Consider the following 25,597-nt stretch of genomic DNA (forward strand, 5'->3'; position numbering starts at 1 on the left):
CGTTCCTAACCACACTTGCCTCAGACCACATTAAGTAATTGTTGTCTGTAAGACTTCCTGATGTGCTTTTTGATGTCTATAAAATTGGCAAGAGTGTGTTGCTTATTTAGTACCTTCTACTACATGTTAGCTGCATTAGCCGCATAGCTCCAGTATATCCGCCAGACATGCCTTAGCTGATCAGATGCATTTTGGGGGCTGCATTTTAATTTATTTTATGAATAACCATTTTGACCTATTGGTAATAAGAATTGAGGCCTTTAGGCAAGATGCCTAGACCAACATTTGTATAGTGGTTAAATCCTTGGGTTATTGATCATGGGTTCGATACCCAGATCTGCTAAGCTCCCGCTCTTGAGCAAGGCCCTTAACCCTTTTTGCTTCAGGGGTGACCCCGTGGATCGGTCAAATTATCCAATACCACACCCAGATAATTTTGTTAGTATCGGGATCGGGACTCTGCACAGTGCTTTATGCAAAGCTGGATACTAAGCTGTATGTCTGCTAATGATGTGATGGTTGTTTCTCAGAGGGCCCAGCCCCTGGACTTCAGCACGTGGAACCCGCTGGCCGATCAGGGTTTCCGTTTTTACGATGCTTCGCTCCTGGAGGCCGTGAAGGTGGGGGAGCCGGCCGTTCATGAGTTCTTCCGTGTGCTGTCTCTCTGCCACACGGTCATGAGCGAAGAAAAGAGTGAAGGTAACCACTTTAACCTGCACCATCACTTACCCACAAACCCAAGGCCTGGTTTACCTCACATAGTTTCAAAGTAGGCCTCTCACTTCCTACTGTTTTTGTAATTCTCATAACTATGTCCAAGAACCAAGAAGTAGATGCGTTCACTGGCTGCGTCCACTCTCCACTCACAATGTTATGAGGCAAATACATTTGAAGGCCAATGATTGCTGTAAACGTCTCTAGCTGTAGGTCACAAAAATAGGTAAATGGGTAGAAATACTAGGTTGGTGTCTTATCTGGCTGTGTACTCTTCTCATAGCCTGAGCTCAGAGGGTCAGAATAAAAAATGGTCCAGTAATATGTCTAAGTTGTTTGATTATCTAGAATTTGGTCTTCAGAACATGCTCACAATGTACTGTTTTGCGGCTGCATATTGTTTCTAGTGCATACCGAACTTTTCTCATGCTTTGCTGATCACTACTGTACATTTATCTGTGCTATATATTTAATATAGTGTATAATAATTCACTGTAAGTCAGGCAGTTGTTTAGCTGGCTGTTGTTGTTTTTCAGGCCTGTTAGCTGGTCTTTGAAATGCATGTGGTGGGGTCATAAGAGTTTTATGGTGTTATATCGATAATGTCCACTACATGACTTCAACCTGCTGCCGAAGCGAACCCAACACGCCCCAAAACACACGTGCTTCGCATTACCTAGAGGGTGCAGATTCGGGTCAAAAAAATTGAATATGTTTGACATGCTCTGACCGGTCTGAAACACATTTGGGAGGTCAGCGAACTAGAGCCAACCAGCACAAACTAAAGTCAGAGTAAAAATAACGTAGTGTAACAAATGGCCTTTTAGTTCTAATGGATGTAGGACCTCAAAAGATGAGTTAGTACATGTTGACCTTTTGACCTTTATATACGGGAACAGCAGATTTTAAGCCAAAGTACCTTGACTTATGACTTATGTGTGTTGTTGACCTCTATGAATTCCAAAATGAACTATGTAATATATTAAAAAACATTCAAAACATTCATCCAGCCTCTTTCAGTGCCTCTGTGCACCAGCCTTAGCTTATGAAATATTAGTTACATTTAAATAAAAAGCTCATTTTTTATGATAACATTAAAAGGGGGGGGGGGGTACAGTTGACTCTTTATGACCCTTTTTGTTCTCTATTTTTTCTTCCTCTCTCCGCAGGAGAGCTGCTGTATAAGGCTCAGTCTCCTGACGAGGGCGCCCTGGTGACGGCGGCTCGAAACTTCGGCTTTGTGTTCCGTTCCCGTACGCCTGGGACCATCACCACCCAGGAGCTGGGCAAAGCGGTAACGTACACGCTCCTTGCCATCCTGGACTTCAACAACATCCGCAAGAGAATGTCCGTCATAGGTATGCCATTTTCACTATGCCAATATCTGGTCTGACGTTTCTCCACAAGGGGGCGCTTGTATTTCTGTGAGATTATTGGGTCTTTTGCTGCACTGCCCTTTTGAGGTCTATTAAATGAACTTGACCCATTATATCAGCTCCACTGACCATACAGGAGCACTGTGTAGATCTAGAAGTCCAGACTGTATCCATCTGTTTCTCTGCATGCTTTGTTATTGACCTTCGTCCACCCTGTTTGTTCCTTAGTGGTCAGAACTCTATAGGACTGAGCACCACAGAGCAGGTAGTATTTGGATGGCGGGTCATTCTCAGCATTGACTGACGTGGTGGCGAGTGTGTTGGTGTGTTAGCACAGACACACAGACACAGCAGTGCTGCTGGAGTTTGTAAACATTGTGCCTGTCCACTCACTGTCCACTCCATTCGACACTACCATTACCTAGCTGGTCCACCTTGTGGATAAAGATGAAATCTGTTAAATCGGTGCTGACAGGACGCTGCTTGCTGGACATGTGTTGGACAGCAACACACACTACTAACAGACTCACCACCACCATGTCAGTCAGTGAATGGGCCACCACCCAGATACTACCTAGCTGCTCTGTGGTGGTCAGTCCTGTGGGGTCCTGACCACTGAATAACAAACAGAGTGGAAGGAGGCTAATAACAAAGTACAGTCTGGAGTTATAGAAGTACACAGTGCTCCTGTATGGAAAAGTGGAGCTGATCTGATGGGCTCATTTCAAACCGGGGGTGGTCATACTATTCTGATATGACCGTCAGAACATGCAAAAAAGTGTTGTGCTAAGGCGAGCCGGGTGGTGAAGTAATTCTCTTGCACCCTGTGAAAGTGATTTCGTCGCACGTGATGAAATTTGAGCTCATTGAAAATGATGGCGCCCTGGCCTAGACGCTGAAAAAGCTGTAGACGGCAGCAAGCCTGCCTTGCCAAGCCACAGCAGTACATTAGTGCCTCTACAGTGTGTCCATGGCTTGTAATAACACTGAAATACGGCCCTCCGGTTTGTGCAAGTGAATGCTGATGGTCGTGGAGCTCGCATTTAATTTGCTGTAATCAGTTGTTTTGTGGGAGTCAGGGTAAAAATAATGCCAGTGTTTCTGTCTGAGTGACTGGCTAGCTGCCATTGTTGTAGGTGAGACGGACAGTAGGTGGCGCTATATGCCTAACAAAGTGAATCCACCTTGTACTCATCCTTACAAATAATTACATCATGTGCTGTAGCCAAACTTTGCCCCAGGTTTTGGGTACTGTGCCTTTAAGACATAAGATATATGCAAATTACCTCCTCCTCTGATTGGTTGGCTTGTACTGCGCCTTATTCAGAAAGCAGCACAGGCTAATATGAACTGTACACATATAATACATAAAAGTTTATGATATTATATTTTGGTATAATATTAGTGAATATATACACTATTTGGACAAAAGTATTGGGACACCTTTGAAATCAAGGGTATTAAAAATAGTTAATCATGCTTTTGTTGAAGTAACTGTATCTACAGTCTGGATAAAAAGGCTTTTCCTCACCGCTGTGAGGATTTGATTGCATTCCCAACAGAATTCTATTGGCAGTACTTCTCCACAGGGACTAGACAAGCTCTGCATGTGTGTGTGTGTGTGTGCATCTGCACATCTGTACAGCAATGGGTGCAACTGAAAGCCACTGAATGCATTCATTAGAAGGGGTGTCCACAAACTTTTAAAAATATGTGTCTGTTTCAGTGAGGACCCCTGAGGGCCGTATCCGTCTGTACTGCAAGGGGGCCGACACAGTGCTGTTCGAGAGGCTCCACTCGTGCAACCATGACCTGGTGAACATCACCTCTGATCACCTCAATGTGAGTGTGTGTGTGTATAGCCTGCAGTGAGAGTCCAGCTGTCTGACTCCTTTAGAAGGTAAACACCCCCCTCTAGTGGTAGCGCACGGAAAAGACTGACTCACACCACTTGCAGTGGAGGTTTCGTTCCTTCAGTCTAGCTCAGAATTGAACTCAGGCTTCTTGTGGTGTTTACATGTCTCAGATGATCTGGGTATTTCACACAGTGTGTTGGTTTGCGCTTGAGCTCATGACCATATCGAGTGTGTGTGTGTGTGTGTGCATTCCATGGCCGTTATACACTCTTCAGCTGCCTGACACTTTTCCGAACCTTTACTTACTTTTTATACTTGATGTTGATGCAAGTATCATAGTGTCAAATCTGCAAAGAAAAAAAACCTTATTTGGCCACGCCCACTTTGCCAAGTTTGAAGAATTTCCGCTCATTTCGGATCAAATGGTTTGTGGCCATATCGCATTAGAAGAGAAAGCCGTTAAATCCAGTTACATTAGAGATTAATTCTGTAATCCAACCATTTAAACGGATCAGTTTAGAGGCTTGTAAGGTCGTAAGGTTGGACAAATATATGCAAAGCAATAACTCATTTGTTGTGGAACTACTTTTTGCCGGAAGGAACCGACGGTGGTAAAGCGTATTCAGGATGAAATTCAGGGCTTTATATATATATATATATATATATATATATATATATATATATATATGCAATTCCGATATGGATTACTTGCAGAGGGTTAATGGCAGGGCAAGGGCACTGCACCGGCTATATGGGGTAAGTCTTGCTGTTTGCTATGGTATGTGTATCATGTCTGTAGGTTTTCTAGAACACCGGCAGTGTGGGAATCGGGTTCAGTAAATGTATTGGTTATCCATTATATATATATATATATGTATATATACTGTCACCATACTGTCACCACTGTCATATATATATATATGTGTGTGTGTGTGTTTGAATAGGAGTATGCAGGTGACGGGTTACGGACGCTGGCTCTGGCCTATCGGGATCTGTCTGAGGAGCAGTGGGCAGAGTGGGCAGAGCGATACCGTGGTGCGGACAAGGCTACAGACTGCAGGGAGGACCACTTGGCTGCTGCTTATGAGGAGATTGAGCAGGACATGATGGTAATCACAATCGTAATGAATCCAAAAGTCATAAATGCGTCCTGCTTCTTTCACGTGTCTGTTTGTAACGTTTGCCTGAATGTCTCGTAGCTGTTGGGAGCCACAGCTATAGAGGACAAGCTGCAGGAGGGTGTTGCCGAGACCATCGCTATCCTTTCTCTGGCTAACATTAAGATCTGGGTGCTGACTGGAGACAAGCAGGGTAAGTGGCAAGTATATCCACGTAAGGGTGGGCAGGGCATTATGTCAAAAACCCTTTGCTATAGAGGGTATGCATGTGACGTCACTGTGGCCACACCCACTGAGTGGCGGAAAGATGCTCAGAAGTTTTAAGTAAGAGGGAAAGCAACTATACTAAAGGGCCCGAAAACAGTGGGAAACAGCTGTGTTGACAAAAAAACGAGAGAAAATCTGGTACAATCACAAGAAATAAGAAAATTAATTTGACCAAACTTGTTAAAGCATAATTCAATAAAAAACACTCAGCTCTTGGATATGGACCATTGGTCCTTTGGTAATGTGGACGGATCGCTGTCAAGGCCAACTGCCTTTACCTAGAGCAGATAGTCGCTTGTTTCTATCCCGGTTTGGCTGTTTTCCCTAATTGGAGAATGGAGAAATGCCGAGCGGGTGCTAGACTAAAAGCTAAACCAGCTGAGCTGCTGCAGTCTCTTCAGCTAGCTAAGTGCACACCATGCCGAGAGGACACAGAGAGGACAGAGAGGACAGACATCAATCTGAAAGACTGAAAGACTGTTAAAGACAAATAACTCCTATATAATAGTAGGTATTGCAGTTCCAAGCTTGGCTAGGCTAGGCTATGTTATCATGGCTGTGGGCCGTTGCGATGGCGTAAGTGTTCTGCACAGCAGTGTGTTTCAATCTTAGGGAGTAAAAGTAACAGGGTGGTAAATTTATTCAAATTTATACATCAAACATCAACTGAAATACTCAATAAATACATTCTGTATTTCTCTCATAGAGACTGCAGTCAATATTGGCTATTCGTGTAAAATGCTGACTGACGACATGACAGAGGTGTTTATTGTTAATGGACACACCGTCCAAAGCGTCCGTGAAGACCTAAGGTAAGTCCACCTCTCCGTCCACCATATCGTACCGTATCCATGCTCTACAAATGTCAAACCTCTGAGTTCGTTTGTTTTTCTGTGCAGGAGAGCAAGGGCACGCATGATGGAATCGGCCCGCATCAGAGATGGAGAGAAAGAGGCGGAGACTCAGTGGGGCGGAGCCTGTTCTTTGGGTAACGGATACAGCAGCAGAGATGGGGCTAATTGGATCCCTGATCAGGAGAAGTGTGCCCAACCCCAGGCCCCTCCTACCTCAGTGCTGGAGTCGATCAGTGGAGAGTTTGCGCTGGTCATCAGTGGTCACAGCCTGGTGAGCTCATTCTATCAGTGGTGGCAATCATCAGGGGGCCAAGCACTGACCATACTGTACATATACAGAAAATAAGCTGCAAAAACTTTTGTTTTGTTGACAAAAACACAAAATAATGTATGTATTTTTTTAATAATTTGTCATAATGAGTTATAATTTCTGTAGTCATTGAAAAAAACACAACACCCAGATAACATGCCCATGTGGGGCCTGTACAGGTAGCCCAACTGGGAACCATCCTCGGGTTCCAAGTTGGCCCCACATATGAATACCTACCAGTGTCAGTGATGGGACCAGGAGGGGTTAAACATGGGCCACTGCACATGTGGCCTAGATGGGGCCCATGTGAGATTATGGAATTTAGGAAATTGTAGGAACCCCAAGTGGGTACAAACCCACCTGGAGCCCACCTAGCCCACGTTCCACCCATGTGAGCCCTACGTGAGCATGTTGGCAGGGCACATATCCAGCCATTTAGTCGTAGTTCTAACAAGTGTTTTCAACCCGGACTATATTTTGAGCTAGAAACAATACGTGACAGCCAATCAGAGCAGAGATTGTTTACATACATTAAAGTCTTAAAGGCACAGTAACCCGTAACAGCCAGTTTCATTATAAAGGATTGAATATATTTTTGTTTCATATCTTTCCGGCAGGCTCACGCGCTGGAGGCCGACATGGAGCAGGAGTTTCTGGAGACGGCGTGTGCATGTAGGGCTGTGATCTGCTGTAGAGTCACTCCGCTGCAGAAAGCTCTGGTGGTCGAACTGGTCAAGCGGCACAAGAAGGCGGTGACCCTCGCCATCGGAGACGGAGCCAACGACGTCAGCATGATCAAAAGTGAGTCGGGTTCGCAGAGGGTTAATCGTGTGACCTGGTCTAGCGTGCAGGAGTATCAGAGCCACTCTGGCCAGCTGATACGTCCAAGTGGCAGTTTTTGATTTTTGAGCTTCTGAAACTATTTAGCCGCTGCCAGGAAAAGACTTCCTTCCTCAGAAGTCTGACCTTTTAAACCTCTTAACACAGGAAGCCTATGAACCCTTCTTCCCCCTTCTAGTTCTCTGTGTGGTGAGAGAGTTCTGGAAAACGACTTATTTGAGATGAAGAGGACGGGTGGACGTTACCTAACTGCTCAGAGTGACCATAAAGCTGTAGGTTTCACAAAGTCTGTGCATTGTTTTGGTAAAATTTGCCTGTCTACTCCAAATGTAGTGGTGTTTGATCCTTTTTGGACTATGCTGGAGCTGTATGGGTAATGCTGCTAGTGATGGAAGTTTAATGTGCAGCCATTAGCATCATGTAAACTGCATGGCTATGTTTTGTTTCTCCGCCAGGTGGATGACGGGGGTCAAAATGGCAAGAAAGTTTTGATTGGGACAAAATGAGCCAGAATTTGAAAAAAATTAATAAGAAATAAGTAACTATTCTGACAAAAATAATTGAAAAATACAGTAAATTCTGTGAATAATTTGACAAGATGAGTAAAAAAACAAGAAAAAAGACATTATTTCAGTTAAAAAACCTGAGAATCATGAGAAATTACATTAATAATTTGACCAAATGAGCCACTAATTAAATAAATTTAGTAGAGTACATACTTTTATCAACAAAATAACTGAAAAGCAACAAGACAAAATCTCAAAATGTAGAAAACAACTAAAAATTACAATAATAATTTGGCAAAAAGAGCCGAAATCGTATGAAAATCCCAAGAAATAAGTAATTATTTCAACAAAATAACTGGAAATCATAAGAAAATTTTTAAAAATAAAAATTTTTTGGGAACTAAGGAGGGAAAAAATTCCAAAATCTCATTGGCCGAGCTGTGTGCATAAGACCGCCTCACAGCAATTGAATTCTGCACTACTGAACTGAAGTATTTCCTGAATGATTCGCTGTACATGAGCACCAAATGATTGATTTAACCTGGTGCTGACTGGTCTTGTGACGGCTGGCCGTTTTTTCCCCAACCCCGAGGCTAACTGCTTGTTAGCTGCATTAGCCTCATAGCTCCACTGCAAAACCAAAGAAGCAAACTTCAGACCAGGGTGACCTCCAAAGGAGAATGGCCAGGTTCATTATTCCACAAAGGGAATTGTTTGAGACTGGATGAAGATTTTGGGAATGTTCTCTTCCTTCTTCCATGGCCAGGAAAACACCTTGGATACTCCCCACGTCCACAGCACAACACTTCCCTTTCCACTAAATGTGAGCGCTCACCGGCATAAATAAAACTGACCTGCATTGTTGAGTGAGCGTGCTTCCCTGACCCCTGCGCTGCGACTGGCCCGAGGTCTTTATTAAAGGGAAGGTAGGCACTGTTACCTTAAAGCCTCGCGTGCCTAGGCCTTAGACTGAGGCTGACAGGGATTTTAGTGTTGACCCGAAGGCCACGGCTACTGCCCCACATTCCACTTGGAATGTACAATCCCGGCCAGGAAAAACAAGTCTGCTCTGATAGGACTGTGGATGCGAGCCTGTGTATGCATGTTTGTTTGTTTTTCTCTACTTCTGAGCTCACAGATATAGCAAACAACTTGGGGAAAACAGTACCAGTAAAATGCCTGGACACGTTTCATTCACATACACACATGGAAACCTACATAGAGGCGTCATAACACATTCATAACATGTTTATACAAAGCAACACTCCACTGACATTGTGACGGTGACACGATTGCCCTGAAGCTCATTTATTTATGTAAACATTTTTGAAATTTATAACACTCTTCCTAATGAAGTTCAGAAAAGTCATTATTTAATTGGATTTTCTGTTGTGATGTCGCAAGATTTTTCTTGTGATCTCAAGATAACATCTTGATTAGTCGGGATAAACAAAGGTTGTTTGCTTATAAAAATAAGTAGTTGTTTTGTCTCATATTTGTTAGCATAACAAAACAATTGTTATCTTGAGATCACTAGAAAACTAGTTAAGATCATGAGAAAACAACTTTTGTTATCTTGAAATGATGAGAAGTTAATTGTGATTATAAGAAGCCAGCTGTTAGTATCCTGAGATCACAAGAAAAACTCACTGTTGTGAAAAAAAACACAGCAAAACACCTTTTATCTTGAGATCAAAAGAAAAACTAATTATTAATTCAACAAAACAAGAAAATTAAGTTGTGATCACAACAAAAACAAATTTTATCTTGAGATCAAAAGAAAAATAGGTTGTGATCACAACAAACACAACTTTTATTATGAGATCAAAAGAAAAACAGGTTATTAATTCAACAAAAAAAAACTTATTTTAAGATCACAAGAAAATTAAGTTGTGATCACAACAAAAACAAATTTTGTTATCTTGAGATCAAAAGAATAATAGGTTTTGATCACAACAAAAAACTTTTATTATGAGATCAAAAGAATATTAGGTTGTGATTACAACAAAAACAACTTTTATTATGAGATCAAAAGAAAAACAGGTTATTAATTCAACAAAATAACTTATTTTAAGATCACAACAAAAATGTTTGTTATCTTGAGATCAAAAGACAAATAGATTGTGAGAACAACAAAACGTTTCTTTTGAGATCACAAGAAAATGAAGTTGTGATCACAACAAAATGAAGTTGTGATCACAACAAAAAACTTTTATTATGAGATCAAAAGAAAATTAGGTTGTGATTACAACAAAAACAACTTTTACTATGAGATCAAAAGAAAATAGGTTATGATCACAACCAAAACAACTTTTATCGTAAGATCAAAGGAAAAATAGATTATGATCACAACCAAAACAACTTTTATCATTAGATCAAAATAAACATATTCTTAGGTCATTAAGATAATGGTCAGAACTGGATTTTCATGTAACTAAACACCAAGGCTCCATGGAAACGATGCTCCATAAGAGTGTTATAAATGAAACCCGCCAGTAATAACCTCCATACTCAAGCAACCAAAATGAATTTATGTTAATAAGGGTTCATGATCTGAAGCAGTACCACATAATCTGTCAAACATGGTGGAGGCACTGCTGGCTGTCAGTGGATCTGGTGACCACTGGTGTGACTACTGATAGAAGTAGCTGGAGTGTCATGGCAATACTGGGCTTTCAGCCATTTCTTTTGAACTGTTCTTTATAATGCAAATGTAATGTGCTTTATGAGCAGTACCGGTCAGGGTGGCCTCATATTGTTGTGAGACACTCAGACTTCTCTGTTTATCACTTCCTTCTGCTTTGGGAAGAAAAGAACGTCTCAGAAATCTCGTCATGTCACAACGTGTTTCATAAGGATGCTGTTACTATAGAAACTGCCAGCTGTGGTGTTACTGCCAGGCCTCTGTACATCGTCCAGTAACACAGATTTCAACATGTTTCCTCTTTCGCTCTGCCGCACGCACACAAACACGGCAGCCGCGATTTGACACCATTGCACATTTATCCATTTTTGCGGAGCAGAGGTTTGACCCTGTGGTCTCTAGGGGTCAAAGGCAGTTCTGGTAATGGGGCTGTGATAGCTGAGGCTGACATAGCGATTCCATGTGTGAGAATTAGGGATGCACCGATCCGGCTTTTTCAGTTCCGATACGATACATAAACTTTGCGTATTGGTCGATACCCGATACCGATCCGATACCACTGCTGAATTAATAAACCATATACCTCAGCATATAGGAGAGACTTAAGGCGTCAGGATTGACTTTATATAATATAACAAATTAACACATAGATATAAATGTACTAAATTGCCATTTATTTGTCACTTAAATAAAAAAATATATATATAAAAATGTATTTTATATTATATTTATTTTATCTTATTTTTAAATACTTAGCATAAACAGTAAATCAGAATACAATCTAGCAGCTGAACCTGAGAATAAATAAGTAACTTGGTCAAACATACAAGCAGTTATCAAAAATTATTAATTGTAAACATTTAGTTCAGTCGAAAGGATCGGTTCCATGGATCGGCCTAATTATCCGATACCCCATCCAGCTAATTCTTTTAAATATCGGGGCCGATATCCGATCCTGATATTGGATCGGTGCATCTCTAGTGAGAATAAGTGCAGAGAAGCTCACTTTTGAGAGGAATCGGTCACTGTTACTGCAGATGGACTGATTTTGGGAAGGCTACAATATGCAGCGAGGCCTCCAACTTATCACTGTACTACTTTAAATGATGCTGCAGTATCGGACATGCAGCTACTAGAGCTGATCAGTGTACTCTATTAGATTCCGGGGTCCGGGGAGTCGGGGTCTGAAACGTGACCAGGAGCCCCCAGACACTACTTTTTAGTGCCTGGGCACCCTAAGTGGTGAAGACCCATCTCTATCAAGAGTATTTAGGGGCAAAGTGTAGTGCATGGTGAGCACTACACTTATTGTTTATCTAGGCATCCACACTGACTTTAGTATTTGGCAGCATCTAGCCTCTTGAGGTTGTCTTTTGGATCCAAGCCCATACAAACTAACTAAGGATATTGTCAGAGTGACCAGTGAAGCACTTTCGTAAGTGGCTGTGGAGAAGAGCAGCTGCTGAAGGTCTGAGTGGTCAGTTACTGCATCAGTGTAAATTGTTCTGACTGTAAACTCAACACTGAGCTTCGGTAAGTAATTAAACCTAATTGGAAAAGTAGACAGGAGGGTTGAACTCATGTCTTTCTGCCCATTTGTCCTTTTCTGTCCCCAGCGGCTCATATCGGCGTGGGCATCAGCGGTCAGGAGGGCATCCAGGCGGTGCTGGCGTCCGACTACTCCTTCTCCCAGTTCCGCTTCCTGCAGCGCCTCCTGCTGGTTCACGGCCGCTGGTCCTACCTGCGCATGTGCCGCTTCCTCTGCTACTTCTTCTACAAGAACTTTGCCTTCACCATGGTGCACTTCTGGTTCGGCTTCTTCTGCGGCTTCTCCGCCCAGGTAAAGGGGACCACCGGCCCACCGCCCCTGCTATAGGCCGGTGTACTGTAGAGCTAGTTATGAAGTTGGCTGATCCACAGACCGATACTGGGGGGGCTTTTTACCTCTAAAGACCATGCTTGGGCATTCATTGAGCTTGGTGACCTTTGGGTGGTGTGGAGCTCCTCCACTGCTCCAGAGCATCAGGACTTTTCTATAAAGATTATTATTATTATTATAGCTATGTCAGCTACGAGTCCACCTCACAGGAGCTGAGTTCACTAGTTAGAAAGCTTGTCCACAAACTTTTTTTTTTTTAAATTTTTTTTTATCACACACTAGGTCCAGTCACAAGTGTGATACCACGAGTACAGTGGTGGGCAACTGAGGGCTGGAGTCCAGCACAGTTTGGTGATTTCCCTGCTCTAGGACACTGAGTAAACCTGGCCATTAACCGATGACCTGAATCAGCCGTATTTAAGCTGGACGATCACCAAACTAGGCAGGAACACGGCCCTCCAGGACTGGAGTTTCCCAGCCTTTTGTTCCCCCTAACACCTTGTCCTTTGTTTTGTCTTTCTCTTTTAGACGGTGTACGACCAGTACTTCATCACTCTGTATAACATTGTGTACACATCGCTGCCTGTCCTGGCCATGGGCATCTTTGACCAGGTATTCACACAGCTGATGAACCTGGATTGAATTGTGAACCATTGTCATCACGTCCAGCTCTGAACAGCAGCGTTATCGGACAGGAGGGCAGCCAACAGGAGGGCAGTTAGCATGTCTGGAAGTTTCTCCGGCACGGGCGAAAGGCTGGTTTGTCTTAGCCATGGCGTGCTGAGGCAATGGTGTTCAGTGTGGAAGGCAGTAGTGTCCAGACAGCGGAGCTGTCACCACATCACATCTGTGTCTGGATCGAGTAAAGTCCAGCACTTACTGAGCTTCATTCTGGAGGAGGACTTTATCTCCTCCCACTCAGTCCGTGTAGACATTAGCAACATTAGCGAGCATCCTGAACACCACAGCTAGCAAAAAGACACAGCCTCGTATTTCTACATTAAATTGGCGTTAGTCAACAAGAGCCGGCGCTGAGGGCTCTGACCCGGCGCTGAGGACTCTGACCCGGCGCTGAGGACTCTGACCCGGCGCTGAGGGCTCTGTTTCTCACGGTTTTAGCAGTAAATGTTAAATGAACGTAACGTTGATAGCGTTAAGGTTAGCGTGCTAGCATTCTTAATCAAAGACATGAGTAAATGTGTCTCACCGTTCATCTGTCCATTACATTCACGTTAACTCTCTTCTAATTGGACGCCTCGTTAAAAATGCTGCATGATGGGCGGACTTTTTCAGTTGGAGTTGAACCTGATTGAACTGGATGGAGAGGAAACTCTGGTCAGTGTGTTTGGTTGAATTATGGGTGTGTTTAGGAAAGGGCAGCAGCCTCGGCTATTGATTACAACACAACCGGAAGCCATTTAAAGCTTACTTTCACTATTTACACTCGCACACTGATGAACGCGGAAGTGTGATAGTGGTCTATAGACAATAATGGGGGGTTAACTGTTTTCAAATGTTAAACTAAAAGCAAGGCCTGGGTTTTATTTTTTTTTTTTTATCAGTATTGTGTTAATCAAGGGTGCCCAAATGTTTTGTCTTTGAGAGCCTGAAGTGCAATGCTTGTGTTAGTCCAAAAGGACAAAACAATTTACTATAAAAAAAGGCATCATGCCTTAAACCAATGTATATATGAATATTTAAATCAAATATATTTAATTAGCAGAATGAAACGTCGTATTGTGCTTTTAAACATATATATATAGATTCATATTTAAACTAAATTGTTTATATTAAATGAAATACATTTTAAAAATGTATTTAATATTATAAAATATTTTAATTAAAATATTAATCATTATTTAGTTATATTATTTAATATAAATTATATTTAATATTCAATTGTATACATTTTTTAAATATATTTACTATTATTAAATATTTTAATGATAACATTGATCATTATTTAATTATATTATTTAGTAAAAAATATATTTAATATTAAATTATATACATTTTTAAAATGTATTTAATATTATACAATATGTAATATTGATTAATAATGTAATAATGATAACTGATATTTATTTACTTATATTATTTTGTATAAATGATTAAAAAAAAGTAAGGAAATTAAAAATGAAATAAACTCTATGTGGTATGAAAATATGTTTATCCTATTATTAGTGGGCGGGGGGTGTGGTGGGGGTGAGGTTAGTGTAAGTATCTGACAGGCCAAATCAAATGGACCAAACTTTGGGCAGCCATGGTATAAACAGCTCCTAATAGCAAAACAGAACAATGAAACCATAACAGACCTTAAACCCTAAAATAAGAAACATAACTCTACAAAATGGACACATAAAAACTGTGAGTTGCCCTGGCAACAAACAAGAAGCATGAGCAAAAAATTATGAGAGAGTGAGACTACAGACAAAACACAGGTACAGTGAATAATACAGGGGCGGAGCTACGATGATGCACTAGAGATTTGTAATTGAATCATTGGGAAGTCAGAACGAGCATTTTAATTTCCATGACAAATCCGACATTCAGTCTTTTCCTCTCTCTCCCTCCCTCTCTCTCTTTTTCTCTCTCGTTGCCTCCCACAACAGGACGTTCCCGAGCAGCGGAGTCTGGAGTACCCGAAGCTCTACGAGCCGGGTCAGCTGAACCTGCTGTTCAACAAGCGCGAGTTTTTCATCTGCATCGCGCAGGGCATCTACACCTCTGTGGTGCTGTTCTTCATCCCGTACGGTGTTCTGTCCCAGGCCACGCAGAGCAACGGCGTCCCCCTGGCGGACTACCAGACGTTCGCCGTCACCACGGCGACCGCCCTGGTCATCGTCGTCAGCGTGCAGGTCAGTCCACACATTTTCCAAAGCTACTGGGATTCTGTGAAATTGACACTCTGTACTCGTGTACCAGCTCCAGACCATCCCCATTCTGTTGGTCAGGACTTGTGTGTGGAGATTATGGATTATAGGGTGTCAGCTATGGGTCTACATTACGGTCCCCCTTACGATCCACCTTACAGATAGGGTTCAATGAGTTAAGTCAGAGCAAATCCTCTCAGAGCCCCTTCCTGTTATTAAGGGTGTCCCTCAGGGCTCGATTTTATGGCCTACATTATTTTATATATATATATATATATATATATATATATATAAATATATATATAGTTTTTTGTCTGCTCTAAAGAGATGAGACCACTCTTATACTGGTTATAATAAGTCAGGTCACAGAATACCAATACCTAGGTATCTGGTTGGACAGCTAGAGTCAGGTTAAAGTGTAATGGTTTTGCCGTTTATGACTAATTCTCAGAAAAAGGCTGCAGGAAAATCTATCTTCCAAAAGTAGGCGAGGGCTTCTGAGTGGTGTAGCTGTCTAATTGCTGGGCCTGCCATTAGAAGGTCGCTGGTTCAAGCCCCATCTGTGGGCGTAGGGTAGGGTATTTTAGGGGAGGGTCATTATTTCAACATAATGGGTCAAAATCTTGAGAAAAAAAGTAGTTCAGTTATGCTTTATTGGTAATATACACTTTAACAAAGCAGGGGTAAGTTTCTTGCAAGCTATCGATGTTGGCGAATAACGAACTAACTAAGGTACAACGCAGCAAAATGAATCCATTGAGCGTCCAAATCAAGTGTTTCCCAAAGAAATTCATAAACCGAAACTTGACAAATAAGTTAAAAAAAAACCCAAAATATTATTTTAACATCAATTTTTATTACGGCTCCTGAATGTGCGGCTCCTATGTAGTATTCATGTTATGGAGGATTCTGGAAAACACTCGTTAATCAACAAACATTCTTAAGGACTAGTTAACATAGTAAGTAGCGCTCCAAAGCTTTTGGGAAGCTCACAATTATAGTCGAGTCTCAGTTAGTTATTAATACTAATATTCCTCATTAATAATGAGCACTTCGACACACCTGTCATAACATCCCCTGTAGCTGCGCTGAATCTCCTCATAGAGTTTCTCTATGGCTTTTGGTGTGTGTGGTGTTGCAGATCTCTCTGGACACCGGCTTCTGGACTGCTATTAACCATTTCTTCGTGTGGGGCTCCCTGAGCGCTTACTTCACAATCCTCTTCACCATGCACTCCAGCGTCCTCTTCAACATCTTCCCCAAGCAGTTCCACTTTCTGGGTAAGAGAACACAGAGACCCCGGTCAGCCGGTCAGCTCACAGTACCAGCACAGAATCTCCTTCATCTCCTACAGAAGCTCATAGAGCGTTTTTCAGCAAGGTGGTCTGAGCTATCATCGGGAGATTGCAGGTTCGATCCCTTGTGATACCACAGCCACCTGTAGAGCTGAACTGGGAACTGGGAACCATGTTCTGTCTGGGTGGGCAGTGGCCCACATTTTCCCCTCCATTAAAAAGTGGGTGGGTGGGTTCGGACTAAATCAGGTTATCTGGTATTTGGTCCCTCAACTCGATCCAACATCCGACGTTCTTGCCTTACCAGTGCGCTTGTTGCTGAATGCAATCAAATCCTCACAGCAATGCTCTTCCAAAATTTAGGAGAAAGCCTAAGGACAGTAGAGACAGTTACTCCAACATAAGCAAGAGAAACTCTTTTTTAATATATTTTGGCTTCAGAAGGAACAATGAAAAAAAAAAAAGGTGTCCCAATACTTTTGTCCATATATTGTAGTTCCACTAAACTGCGCTATTCCTATTTGAGAACGCTCCCCACTGCTGCGGGCTGGGAATAATATCAATGAATGGCTTCAGAAGGCGCTTTGAACACATCCAGAGATGTCCCGATCCGATCCAGGCGTATTTTAATGAACTGGGTATCAGCTATTTTAAGCCCAGTCCAGTTCTCCAATTCTTCGTTTTTACCACAGTATTCAAAGCGCCCTGTGGCGCCCTCTGGAGCCCACAAGGAGCCATTACTGGACATTATTCCCAGTCTGCAACAGTAAAGAGTGTAATCATAGGGCAAAAGAGCAGTGTAGAATCTGTAGTGGGGAACTACAGTGTGGACAAAAGTATTGGGACACCTGCACATTATTGTTATGTTGGTTGTTGCATTGTTGTTTTTCTCCCAGTGTCACAGCGGTAAGTAATTTTGCTCTTGTGGTGAAGTGGATGCAACACTGGAGTGAAAAACGTGTGTGTGTTTGTTTACCTTTCTCAGGAAGTGCTCACAACACATTAGCACAGCCAGTGGTGTGGCTGACTATTGCATTAGCTACAGTCATTTGCATCGCGCCTGTGCTTGCGTTTCGTTTCCTCAAACTGGACCTCAAACCACAGCTCTCAGACACCGTAAGTGTATGTAAATGTGTCTGTATCTGTGTCTGAGTGTGTGTGTGTGTGTGGGGGGGGTGTTGATGGATAATTTATATGCGACAACCATTCCCAGTTATATGTGTCAGTAGAAACAGAAGCATATAGAGCACTGTTGCGAAGGCGATGAACAAACAACTAGCCAGAACAGAACTAGCCAGGCTAAATTACAGCTTTCAAACATGGTGGAGGTAGTTTCACACAGTGAAGCCACAACTAAGCCTCCTGATAGAACCACTGATAGAACCCCATATCACAGATCTGCAAAGGTAAGGATATAAGCTGTATTTTGTGAGGGTCAGAACATCTCCAAATACAAAAACCGAGAGCTACAACAAGTACAGCAGATTCTTCGCTTCGCATATCCCAGCCAGGTCAGAGCACAGGGGCAGCCATGCTACATCAGCCTTGGAGCAGAGAGGGTTAAAAGCCTTGCTGAAGGACCCGACAGTAGCAGCTTTAGACAACACAGGTGTCAAACCCACAACCCTGTCTCCAATAACCCAGAGTGCTAACAACTGAGCGACTCAGCGCTAACAACCAGCCACTGTAACGCATCCGCTCCATCGTCTTGGTAGTTGCTATGCAAACACCAACACAAGCAGTTAAGCTTTAAGGTTTCAGAAGACTTTTATTCATTGATTTTTTTTCACACCAGTATTGATGGAGTCTACACTCCAGAAACGATGTCCCGCATGTAGGTGGGCCAGCTAGCCGGGGTGTGTATGCTTTGGCCTACGCCTAAGTGCCTGGACATGTGCATGCTAGCCTCTGATTGCTCCTTTCTCCGTGTCCCAATGAAGGTGCGCTACACTCAGCTGGTGCAGCAGAAGAAGTGGAAGCCTGGCGGGCGGGCCGGCCGCAGGGTGGGTGGAGTCGGCGGATCAGGAGGAGGAGCCCTGGGCCGCTTGGGCCGGGGTGGCTCCCGCCGCTCGGGATACGCCTTCGCGCACCAAGAGGGTTTCGGGGAGCTGATCACGTCGGGCAAGAACATGCGCCTCAGCTCGCTCGCCCTGGCCACGTTTGCCTCGCGCCACAGCACCATCTGGATCGACACGCTCCGCAAGAAAAAACACGCCCACAACACCCCGCCCACTGGAGAGAGCAGCCCCGCTCCCTCGCTGGCGCCGCCTCTCTCCACATCTTCTTCCATGGTCGGCCCTCCAGAAACAACCCTGGAGGAGGCAGGGCAAGTGAACGGTGACCCCGCCCCATGCAAGAGCCTTGATGATGTGCAGTTTAACGTGGCCAGCGGGGCACAAGTGGAGACGGGGGGGCGCGGTCTAGAGGCACAGGTGAACACAAGGAAATGCTTTCTTTCTTTAAGAACCTTTAAAGGGTTACTTTTATGAGCATTGAGGATGGCAGGAGGCCGAAGCGTTTGCGTAATTCGTGTTTTTGTAGTTTACTTAATAAATAAATGATCTACTTTTCACTAGACTTGATGCCATGTTTTTCCAGTGTTCAGTCAATACATTTCCACTTCATTTCCAAATAAAAGAATATTTGACAAGAGTATTTATCAGTCAGCTCTTCAAAAAAAAAGTAAAAAGTAAGTAAACCCTGGATTTATACCATAATTATACCTAACTTAACTAATCACACATAGTTATTGAGCACATTGAGTAAACATTCAAAGTGCAGGCTAGAAAAAGTAAGTGAACCATCTCTGTTATTGACTTTTCCCAGAGTTAATTGGCAAAAGGTCTTTCAATTAAGGTAAAGTTTTACGAAACCTAGCTCCACATCAAAACCTCATTCCAACTGTGAGGAATGGTGGAGAGAGCATCAACGTTGGGTAATGCAACAAGACGATGACCCAAAGCTCATGGGTGAACCAACTAAAGAGTGAAAAAAGAAGTTTTGTTCAATGTTAGTGTTTTGGAATGGCTCAGTCAGAGTCCTGACCTTAACCCTATGGAGATGCAGTGGCATGGCCTGAGGAGGGCTGGGCACATGAGGCATCCCAGAAATATTGATGAACTGAAGCACATTTGCAGGGAGGAGTGGTCCAAAATTCTTCCTCAATGTTGCGAGGATCTTATGCGGCGTGCCACCAGAATTCCAGAATCTATTTGCATCTCATTAAATCAGTCATGCACTGTCCAACGTCTATCTGTGGACGGATTTCCATGGTGTTCGGATGCACAAAATACTGTATAATGCATTATTATCACTGGTATCGCTAATAATGCTAAATTGGGGCATAAAAAGTGGGACTTGTTTTGGTTAGATTCACCATAAAACACCAGTAAACAATTGTCAAATCAGTTGTAGTAAACGCCAAAGTCTTTAACTAACTGTTTTTTGGAAGTGTTTTGAAATAGTATACAATTATCAGAACAGTTAGCTGCAAAGCGGTCATCTCTGGCGTGTCCTCATTGCCAGCTCCGACATCCAACTTCCGAGGTAAAAAAAGGAACGCAGCATTATTTGTTCAATGTTCAATGGAGATGATTCCTTCTTAAAGAGGATCTACAGTTAATTTACTTCAAGGGCTCACTTACTTTTTCTAGCCTGCACTGTGGACGTTTACTCAGTGTGCTCCATAAAAGACTCCAAAGATCGTCTTTGTCAGACTGTCTTTGGGATAATATTTGGGATAATGATCAGACCACATTTTAATAGCAATCGATGCAGAAATCAAGGTACTACCAAACGTCCAAAAGGTTCATCCTACTGGACATCAAATAGACATAGCCATTGCTGCCCCAGGTTGTTATGGTGCCAAGTAATTCAAAAAATGAGGGAAGTGTCCAGCGACCTTTTTGGAAGGCAGAGGCTCTGATGAGACTGAATGAGAGGAAATGAATAACAGCCCACCGAGATGTTGAACTACTAGATAAGTGTGTGGCAGGATGCAGCTGCTTACAGGGCATTTCTGCCTTTTATTTAGCAATTTGTGTTTCATCAGTACTACCTGTACTCTCTCCTTCTTAGGAAACTGCAGCGGCTGGCTGGAAGGGGGCTGGACCTCGGATCACTGGTGCCAGCAGTCCTGGCCCGTCCACCATCGCCGAGGAGACGTCCAGTGGCGAGTGAGAGGCGCAGGCGTTGATAGACGCACCTGTGGGAATCTCATGTGCATCCTTGGATGTTGAAAAGGTCTTGCGTCTGACTGAGGACAAGCCATAGCGACTAGCGATGACGAGCAGCCGGTTGGTAAAGACTGACTCGAAAAAAAGACCTTAAGCTAAACATGCTCAAACACAAGCAGACCATTACAGACCCACTGGAAGCACTGGTGAGCGAGCCATTTCAGCTGGACATTGTATTCAAAGCAAAGGAGGAAAGCGCTGTAGATGTGAAGCGGTAATTCAGCCAGAAATCTTTAGATCTTTTGACTGCAGAACCTAGACTAATCAGACGGGCTAATGTTCCCCTTAACCCGACACTCGTCAAAACAAAGGGGCTACAAAAGGTTCTTTGAGCGATGCCATAAAACAACCACTGTTGTTGATGTAAAGGATCTTTACCAATTCAAAGGTTCTTCAAAGGCTCTTCAAAGGGTTTATGTTTGTAATACAAATGTGTGATTGTGAAGAACCCTTTAAAGTCTGTAAAAAAGCCCTTTCTTTAATGTAAAGGTTATTTGTCAATTCAGAGGCTCTTCAAAGGTTCTTCAAAGGCCCAAATTTATAATATAGGTGTGTGATTGTGAAGAACCCTTTAAAGTCTGTACAAAAAAACTTACCTTGATGTAAAGGTTCTTTACCAATTCAAAGGTTCTTCAAAGGCTTTTAAGAGATGTGTGATTGTGAAGAACCCTTTAAAGTCGGTACAAAAAAGACCTTCCCCTGATGTAAACGTTCTCTTTCAATTCAAAGGTTCTTTAAAGACTCAAGTTTATAATAGATGTGTTTGATTGTAAAGAACCCTTTAAAGGCTGTAACATTTTCCCCTTAATGTAAAGAATCTTTTATCCATCCAAAGGTTCTTTAAAGGCTCTTTAAACGCTCAGGTTAATAAGACATGTTTGAGTGGGAAGAACCTTTTAAAGGCTGTAAAAAAAAATATGTCCCTTGGTGTAAAGGTTCTTTACAAATTCAATGGTTCTTCAAAGGTTCTTCAATGGGTTCATGTTTGTAATGGAGATGTGTGATTGTGAAGAACCTTTTTAAGGTTTTAAAAACCTTACCTTGATGTAAAGGTTCTTTACCACTTTAATATGTCTTTAAAGACTCAAGTTTATAATAGAGGTGTGTGATTGTGAAGAACCTTTTTAAGGTTCTAAAAAGCCTTCAGTTGATGTAAAGGTTTTTTTTTTGTCAATTCAAAGGTTCTTCAAAGGCCCAGATTTATAATATAGGGGTGTGATTGTAAAGAACCTTTTAAAGGCTGTAAAAAAGCCTTCCCTTGATGTAAAGGTTCTTTATCAATCCAAAGGTTCTTCAAAGGCTGTTCAAAGGCTTTTTTTAAGGCTCAAGTTTATAATACATGTGTGAGTGAAAAACGTCTCTTAATTTAAAGATTCTTTACCAGTTCAAAGGTTCTTCAAAGGCCCATGTTTATAATAGAGGTGTGTGACTGTAAAGAACCCTTTAAAGTCCGTACAAAAAACTTTCCCTTGATGTAAAGGTTCTTTACCAATTCAGAGGTCCTCCAGATGTTCTTCAACGGTTCAAGTTTGTAATAGAGATGATAGTGTGAGTGTTCTATTGTTCTTCAAGGAAGCAATATTGTGTTCTTCTATAGCATCGCTCAAAGAACCTTTTATAGCTCCTTTATTTTTAAGAGTCTAGGTCTGTCAAGATATTAATTTAGATTTTTGATATCGAGTGTAGGATGATGATGATGCTCAATGCCAAGCGACACTGTGGCAAAGCATAAAAGCCAACACCACTGATTAAACACCAAGGTCCTTTTTCAGACAGAACTGTTCTAGCTTATTTAAACACAGCATTGAAACTCTGGACATTGGCGTATTTGAGTTGTTTAACTCTAAACCCAAACGTAGGTGATCAGCCAAGACATGACCTGTCTGGGAAGTTTGTTCCTTTAGCTTCTTATTCAAGCTACACGGCTAATGTATGTGTCCACAGCTCTGAGCCGTGGACTCCACAAGACCCCTGCAGATGTCCTGTGGTATCTGGCACCAAGACGTTAGCAGCCAATCCTTTTAAATCCTGTAAGTTGTGAGGTGGGGCCTCCATGAGCTTCAGGCCCATGACCCATGAGGTACCGACCACTGCGCCACTGCACTACCGGGAACACCCCACAAGAGCTGCCCGATGTTTTGGTCCTCACGCTTCCCATTTCTCCTGGCTTAACACATCACTTGCTGGACGCTGCCCCATTGCATACCCTGGGATGTCCAGCTTAGGGATGCCGTTTGCACAGCGCTATCGGCCGCCACCGCCTAATAGCTGCATTAGCCTCGTCGCCAAAGCAGCAAACGTGGTTATGTCGACCTTCGGGTCTTCGGGTGACCTTTGGTTTAAAAGGGGAAACGTGATTTCTGGCTGAATTGCCGCCATAGATGCTGTCAGGTTCAGGGCTTCAGAGCTACCCACCACCTACACAAAACTCACGAGCAGAGCAGATCTCAGAGCTCCATCAAGAAGGGAAGTTCCTCTGTGTCGTGACATTAAGGGCTTTCCCTTTAGCCAGGAACACGCTACGTGACTTCACCTTGTTTTGTTCGTTTTTTTGGTTTTACAGCAATTGTCTGAGAGTGAGACGCTATAATGTCAGCTGTGACGCCTGGCAGATGTTTCCAGAGTCATTTAGCGCCCACCCTGTCCGTAACTTCCCCTAAATACCCGTTGTTGTTGTTTTTTTTATTATTATTATTGATCCGTGTTTGGAGGATCACTTCACTTTTTATTGGGCTGTACGGCATAGTTGCGCCTTTCTACTTGTCAGGTTTGCTTGATCAGTGGGTAAGAAGACCCTGATCTGCATGAAAGGACCGATATTGAAGATGCAGAACGTCCATATGCTCTTGGTTCCTCTTTTTCGTTCTTCGTCCGTCTTGCTGAGTCTGTCTTTCTGCGTTTACTTTTGCCTGGATGTATATTTTTGTTCTTTGCCTTCTCGCTCTTTTGCTTCCGTTCCTTCTTGAAATCGATGTCAACATGTTTTTCTTTTTTTTCTAAGGCTTGATAATTTCCATATGCTCGCTTGTTAGTTCTGGTGCCGGTATTTTCTCACCACAGGGATCAGCTGAGTGTCGGTGAAGACCTATAAACTGGACGAGGATATGAGAGATGATTGCTTGGAAGGCAGACTAGCTCCAGTGAGGGTCATGGATTAACGAGAGTAGCAATTTCTAGAGATGGCAAATTCAGGTCCAGAAAGTAAAAATCCGCCCCAGGGGACCTGAATTTGCCATCTCTAGCACTTTTAGGCCAAAGTTCTCTGTGAGAACGTGACCAGGACTCTCCCGAACGGATTCAAACTCTCACTCTACGTCTTCATTCACGTGTTTGTTTGTTTTTGTTGTTGTTTTTTTTTTTACACCATATTGGTGCTCCGAAGCTACGACCGTCCACCCCGAACTGTTAAGCTGGACTGCTGGAGTCGTACTCACTCAAACTCACTCTGCTCTTCTGGATCCCAGAAAGAACTGTGAAAAAAAAAGAATGTCGTACCATGACGAAGCTATCAAACGGATCCCACCAGTCCCAACAGTCTGAATCTAAACGTGGCCTTAGATACACGTTCATGGCTTAACCGCTCAGCGTTGGCCGTTTCTTCACTTTAAGGTGGACCGAACCGTCGTCCTTTTTTTTTTTGTTGTTGTTATTGTTGTTCTGTGGACGAAAAGACAGACCCGAGGCGATCCACCTCGAATGGCCAAGTGCGGTCGTGTTGTGTTCGCTCCTTGTGTAGGCACATAGCCGTCTATTGCAATAATAGGGTCCACAAGACCAAAGCTAAAGCTAACGGCCTGTGGTCGCCGCTTTTTCATGATCCGTCGAGTGTCGAGATTTGAGACGTAAGAGTGGACCGTGGATGACCCTCATCCTTACGATGGAGTTGCTGGGAAGTGGATGAAATGTCATTAAAATCGTTTATGCCTTCTTCAAGAAGGAAATGTCTTGTGTGTATGTGTGTGTATCTCTTATGTTGGCTTTTGGGATGGAATATGAGTCAACAGGTGTCTAAAAGGGACCTTTTGATGGCTTTGCCATCAGCAGCCGGAGTCCTAGAGAGCACAATTGACTGTGCTATCTCCGGGTAGGTAGATGGCGCTGTTGGCCGGCATGGCACAGGTTGGTGCGGTTGAGCTGGGGACCGCTTGCCGCATTCCTCCGAGCGTGTCGGCTGCTGGTGATGCCTCCTCGGCACCGGTCCTAAAAGAGGCGCTGGCATGTGTTAAGTCCTTACCCTCCTAGTGTTGGGAGCATTGCTAGTGCTAGGGGGAGCTACAAACGGGTAGGTTAATTGGTAGTACCAAATTGAGAGAAGGAGAAGGATTATGGATTATTTACTCACATAGGCAATCGCACCACCCTACACCAATAAGAGTCCTTGGGCTACATTTTCCTATATTAAAATTTATGGCATTTGTCTGATGCTCTTATCCGGAGTGACTTACATACTGCCAGGCAATCAAACCCTAAACAGGGAAGAGAGTGTTGAACTGTAAATGTAAGCTTATTACTAATGTAATAACTAAACCAAGTTTGAGAAGCCATGGCTAATGCAACAGACCAGACTATTTTCAGACTATTTTTAATATTTATATATAGTGAAAATATAGTCTTTACTACTGAAACAGCCTTTCCTTTTTTTATTTTTATGTTTTAAATAATATTTAATTTAATAAGTTATTTGCACTCAAACAGTATGTCAACGTTGTGATCACAACCTATAAAATTATGTTGAACAAACAAAATTTATCAACTTGAGATTCTTGAGATTACCAGAAAATTCATTTGTGATTGAGATATATGTTTGTTAGCTTGAAATTATAAGAAAAA

The 25,597-nt window shown here is 42.8% G+C and overlaps 1 protein-coding gene across 3 annotated transcripts in view; it reads left to right on the top strand.

The window, feature by feature from the left end:
• atp8b2 (ATPase phospholipid transporting 8B2) overlaps positions 1 to 25,396 on the top strand; it is a 57,146-nt gene extending 31,750 nt beyond the window's left edge. For all 3 annotated transcript variants that reach the window (XM_072680479.1, XM_072680480.1, XM_072680478.1), the window contains 15 exons: positions 531 to 699; positions 1,884 to 2,072; positions 3,817 to 3,932; positions 4,891 to 5,055; positions 5,146 to 5,257; positions 6,038 to 6,143; positions 6,231 to 6,456; positions 7,113 to 7,296; positions 12,102 to 12,325; positions 12,893 to 12,976; positions 14,977 to 15,222; positions 16,379 to 16,517; positions 17,518 to 17,648; positions 18,473 to 18,964; positions 20,610 to 25,396. In XM_072680479.1, the coding sequence (XP_072536580.1) occupies positions 531 to 699; positions 1,884 to 2,072; positions 3,817 to 3,932; positions 4,891 to 5,055; positions 5,146 to 5,257; positions 6,038 to 6,143; positions 6,231 to 6,456; positions 7,113 to 7,296; positions 12,102 to 12,325; positions 12,893 to 12,976; positions 14,977 to 15,222; positions 16,379 to 16,517; positions 17,518 to 17,648; positions 18,473 to 18,964; positions 20,610 to 20,711 (2,685 nt within the window). In that variant the 3' untranslated portion in view covers positions 20,712 to 25,396. The remainder of the gene's footprint in view (positions 1 to 530; positions 700 to 1,883; positions 2,073 to 3,816; positions 3,933 to 4,890; positions 5,056 to 5,145; positions 5,258 to 6,037; positions 6,144 to 6,230; positions 6,457 to 7,112; positions 7,297 to 12,101; positions 12,326 to 12,892; positions 12,977 to 14,976; positions 15,223 to 16,378; positions 16,518 to 17,517; positions 17,649 to 18,472; positions 18,965 to 20,609) is intronic.
• Positions 25,397 to 25,597: the final 201 nt, after the last annotated feature.

Source organism: Salminus brasiliensis, chromosome 5 (assembly GCF_030463535.1).
Source record: "Salminus brasiliensis chromosome 5, fSalBra1.hap2, whole genome shotgun sequence".
In the NCBI taxonomy this organism is placed as follows: domain Eukaryota; kingdom Metazoa; phylum Chordata; class Actinopteri; order Characiformes; family Bryconidae; genus Salminus; species Salminus brasiliensis.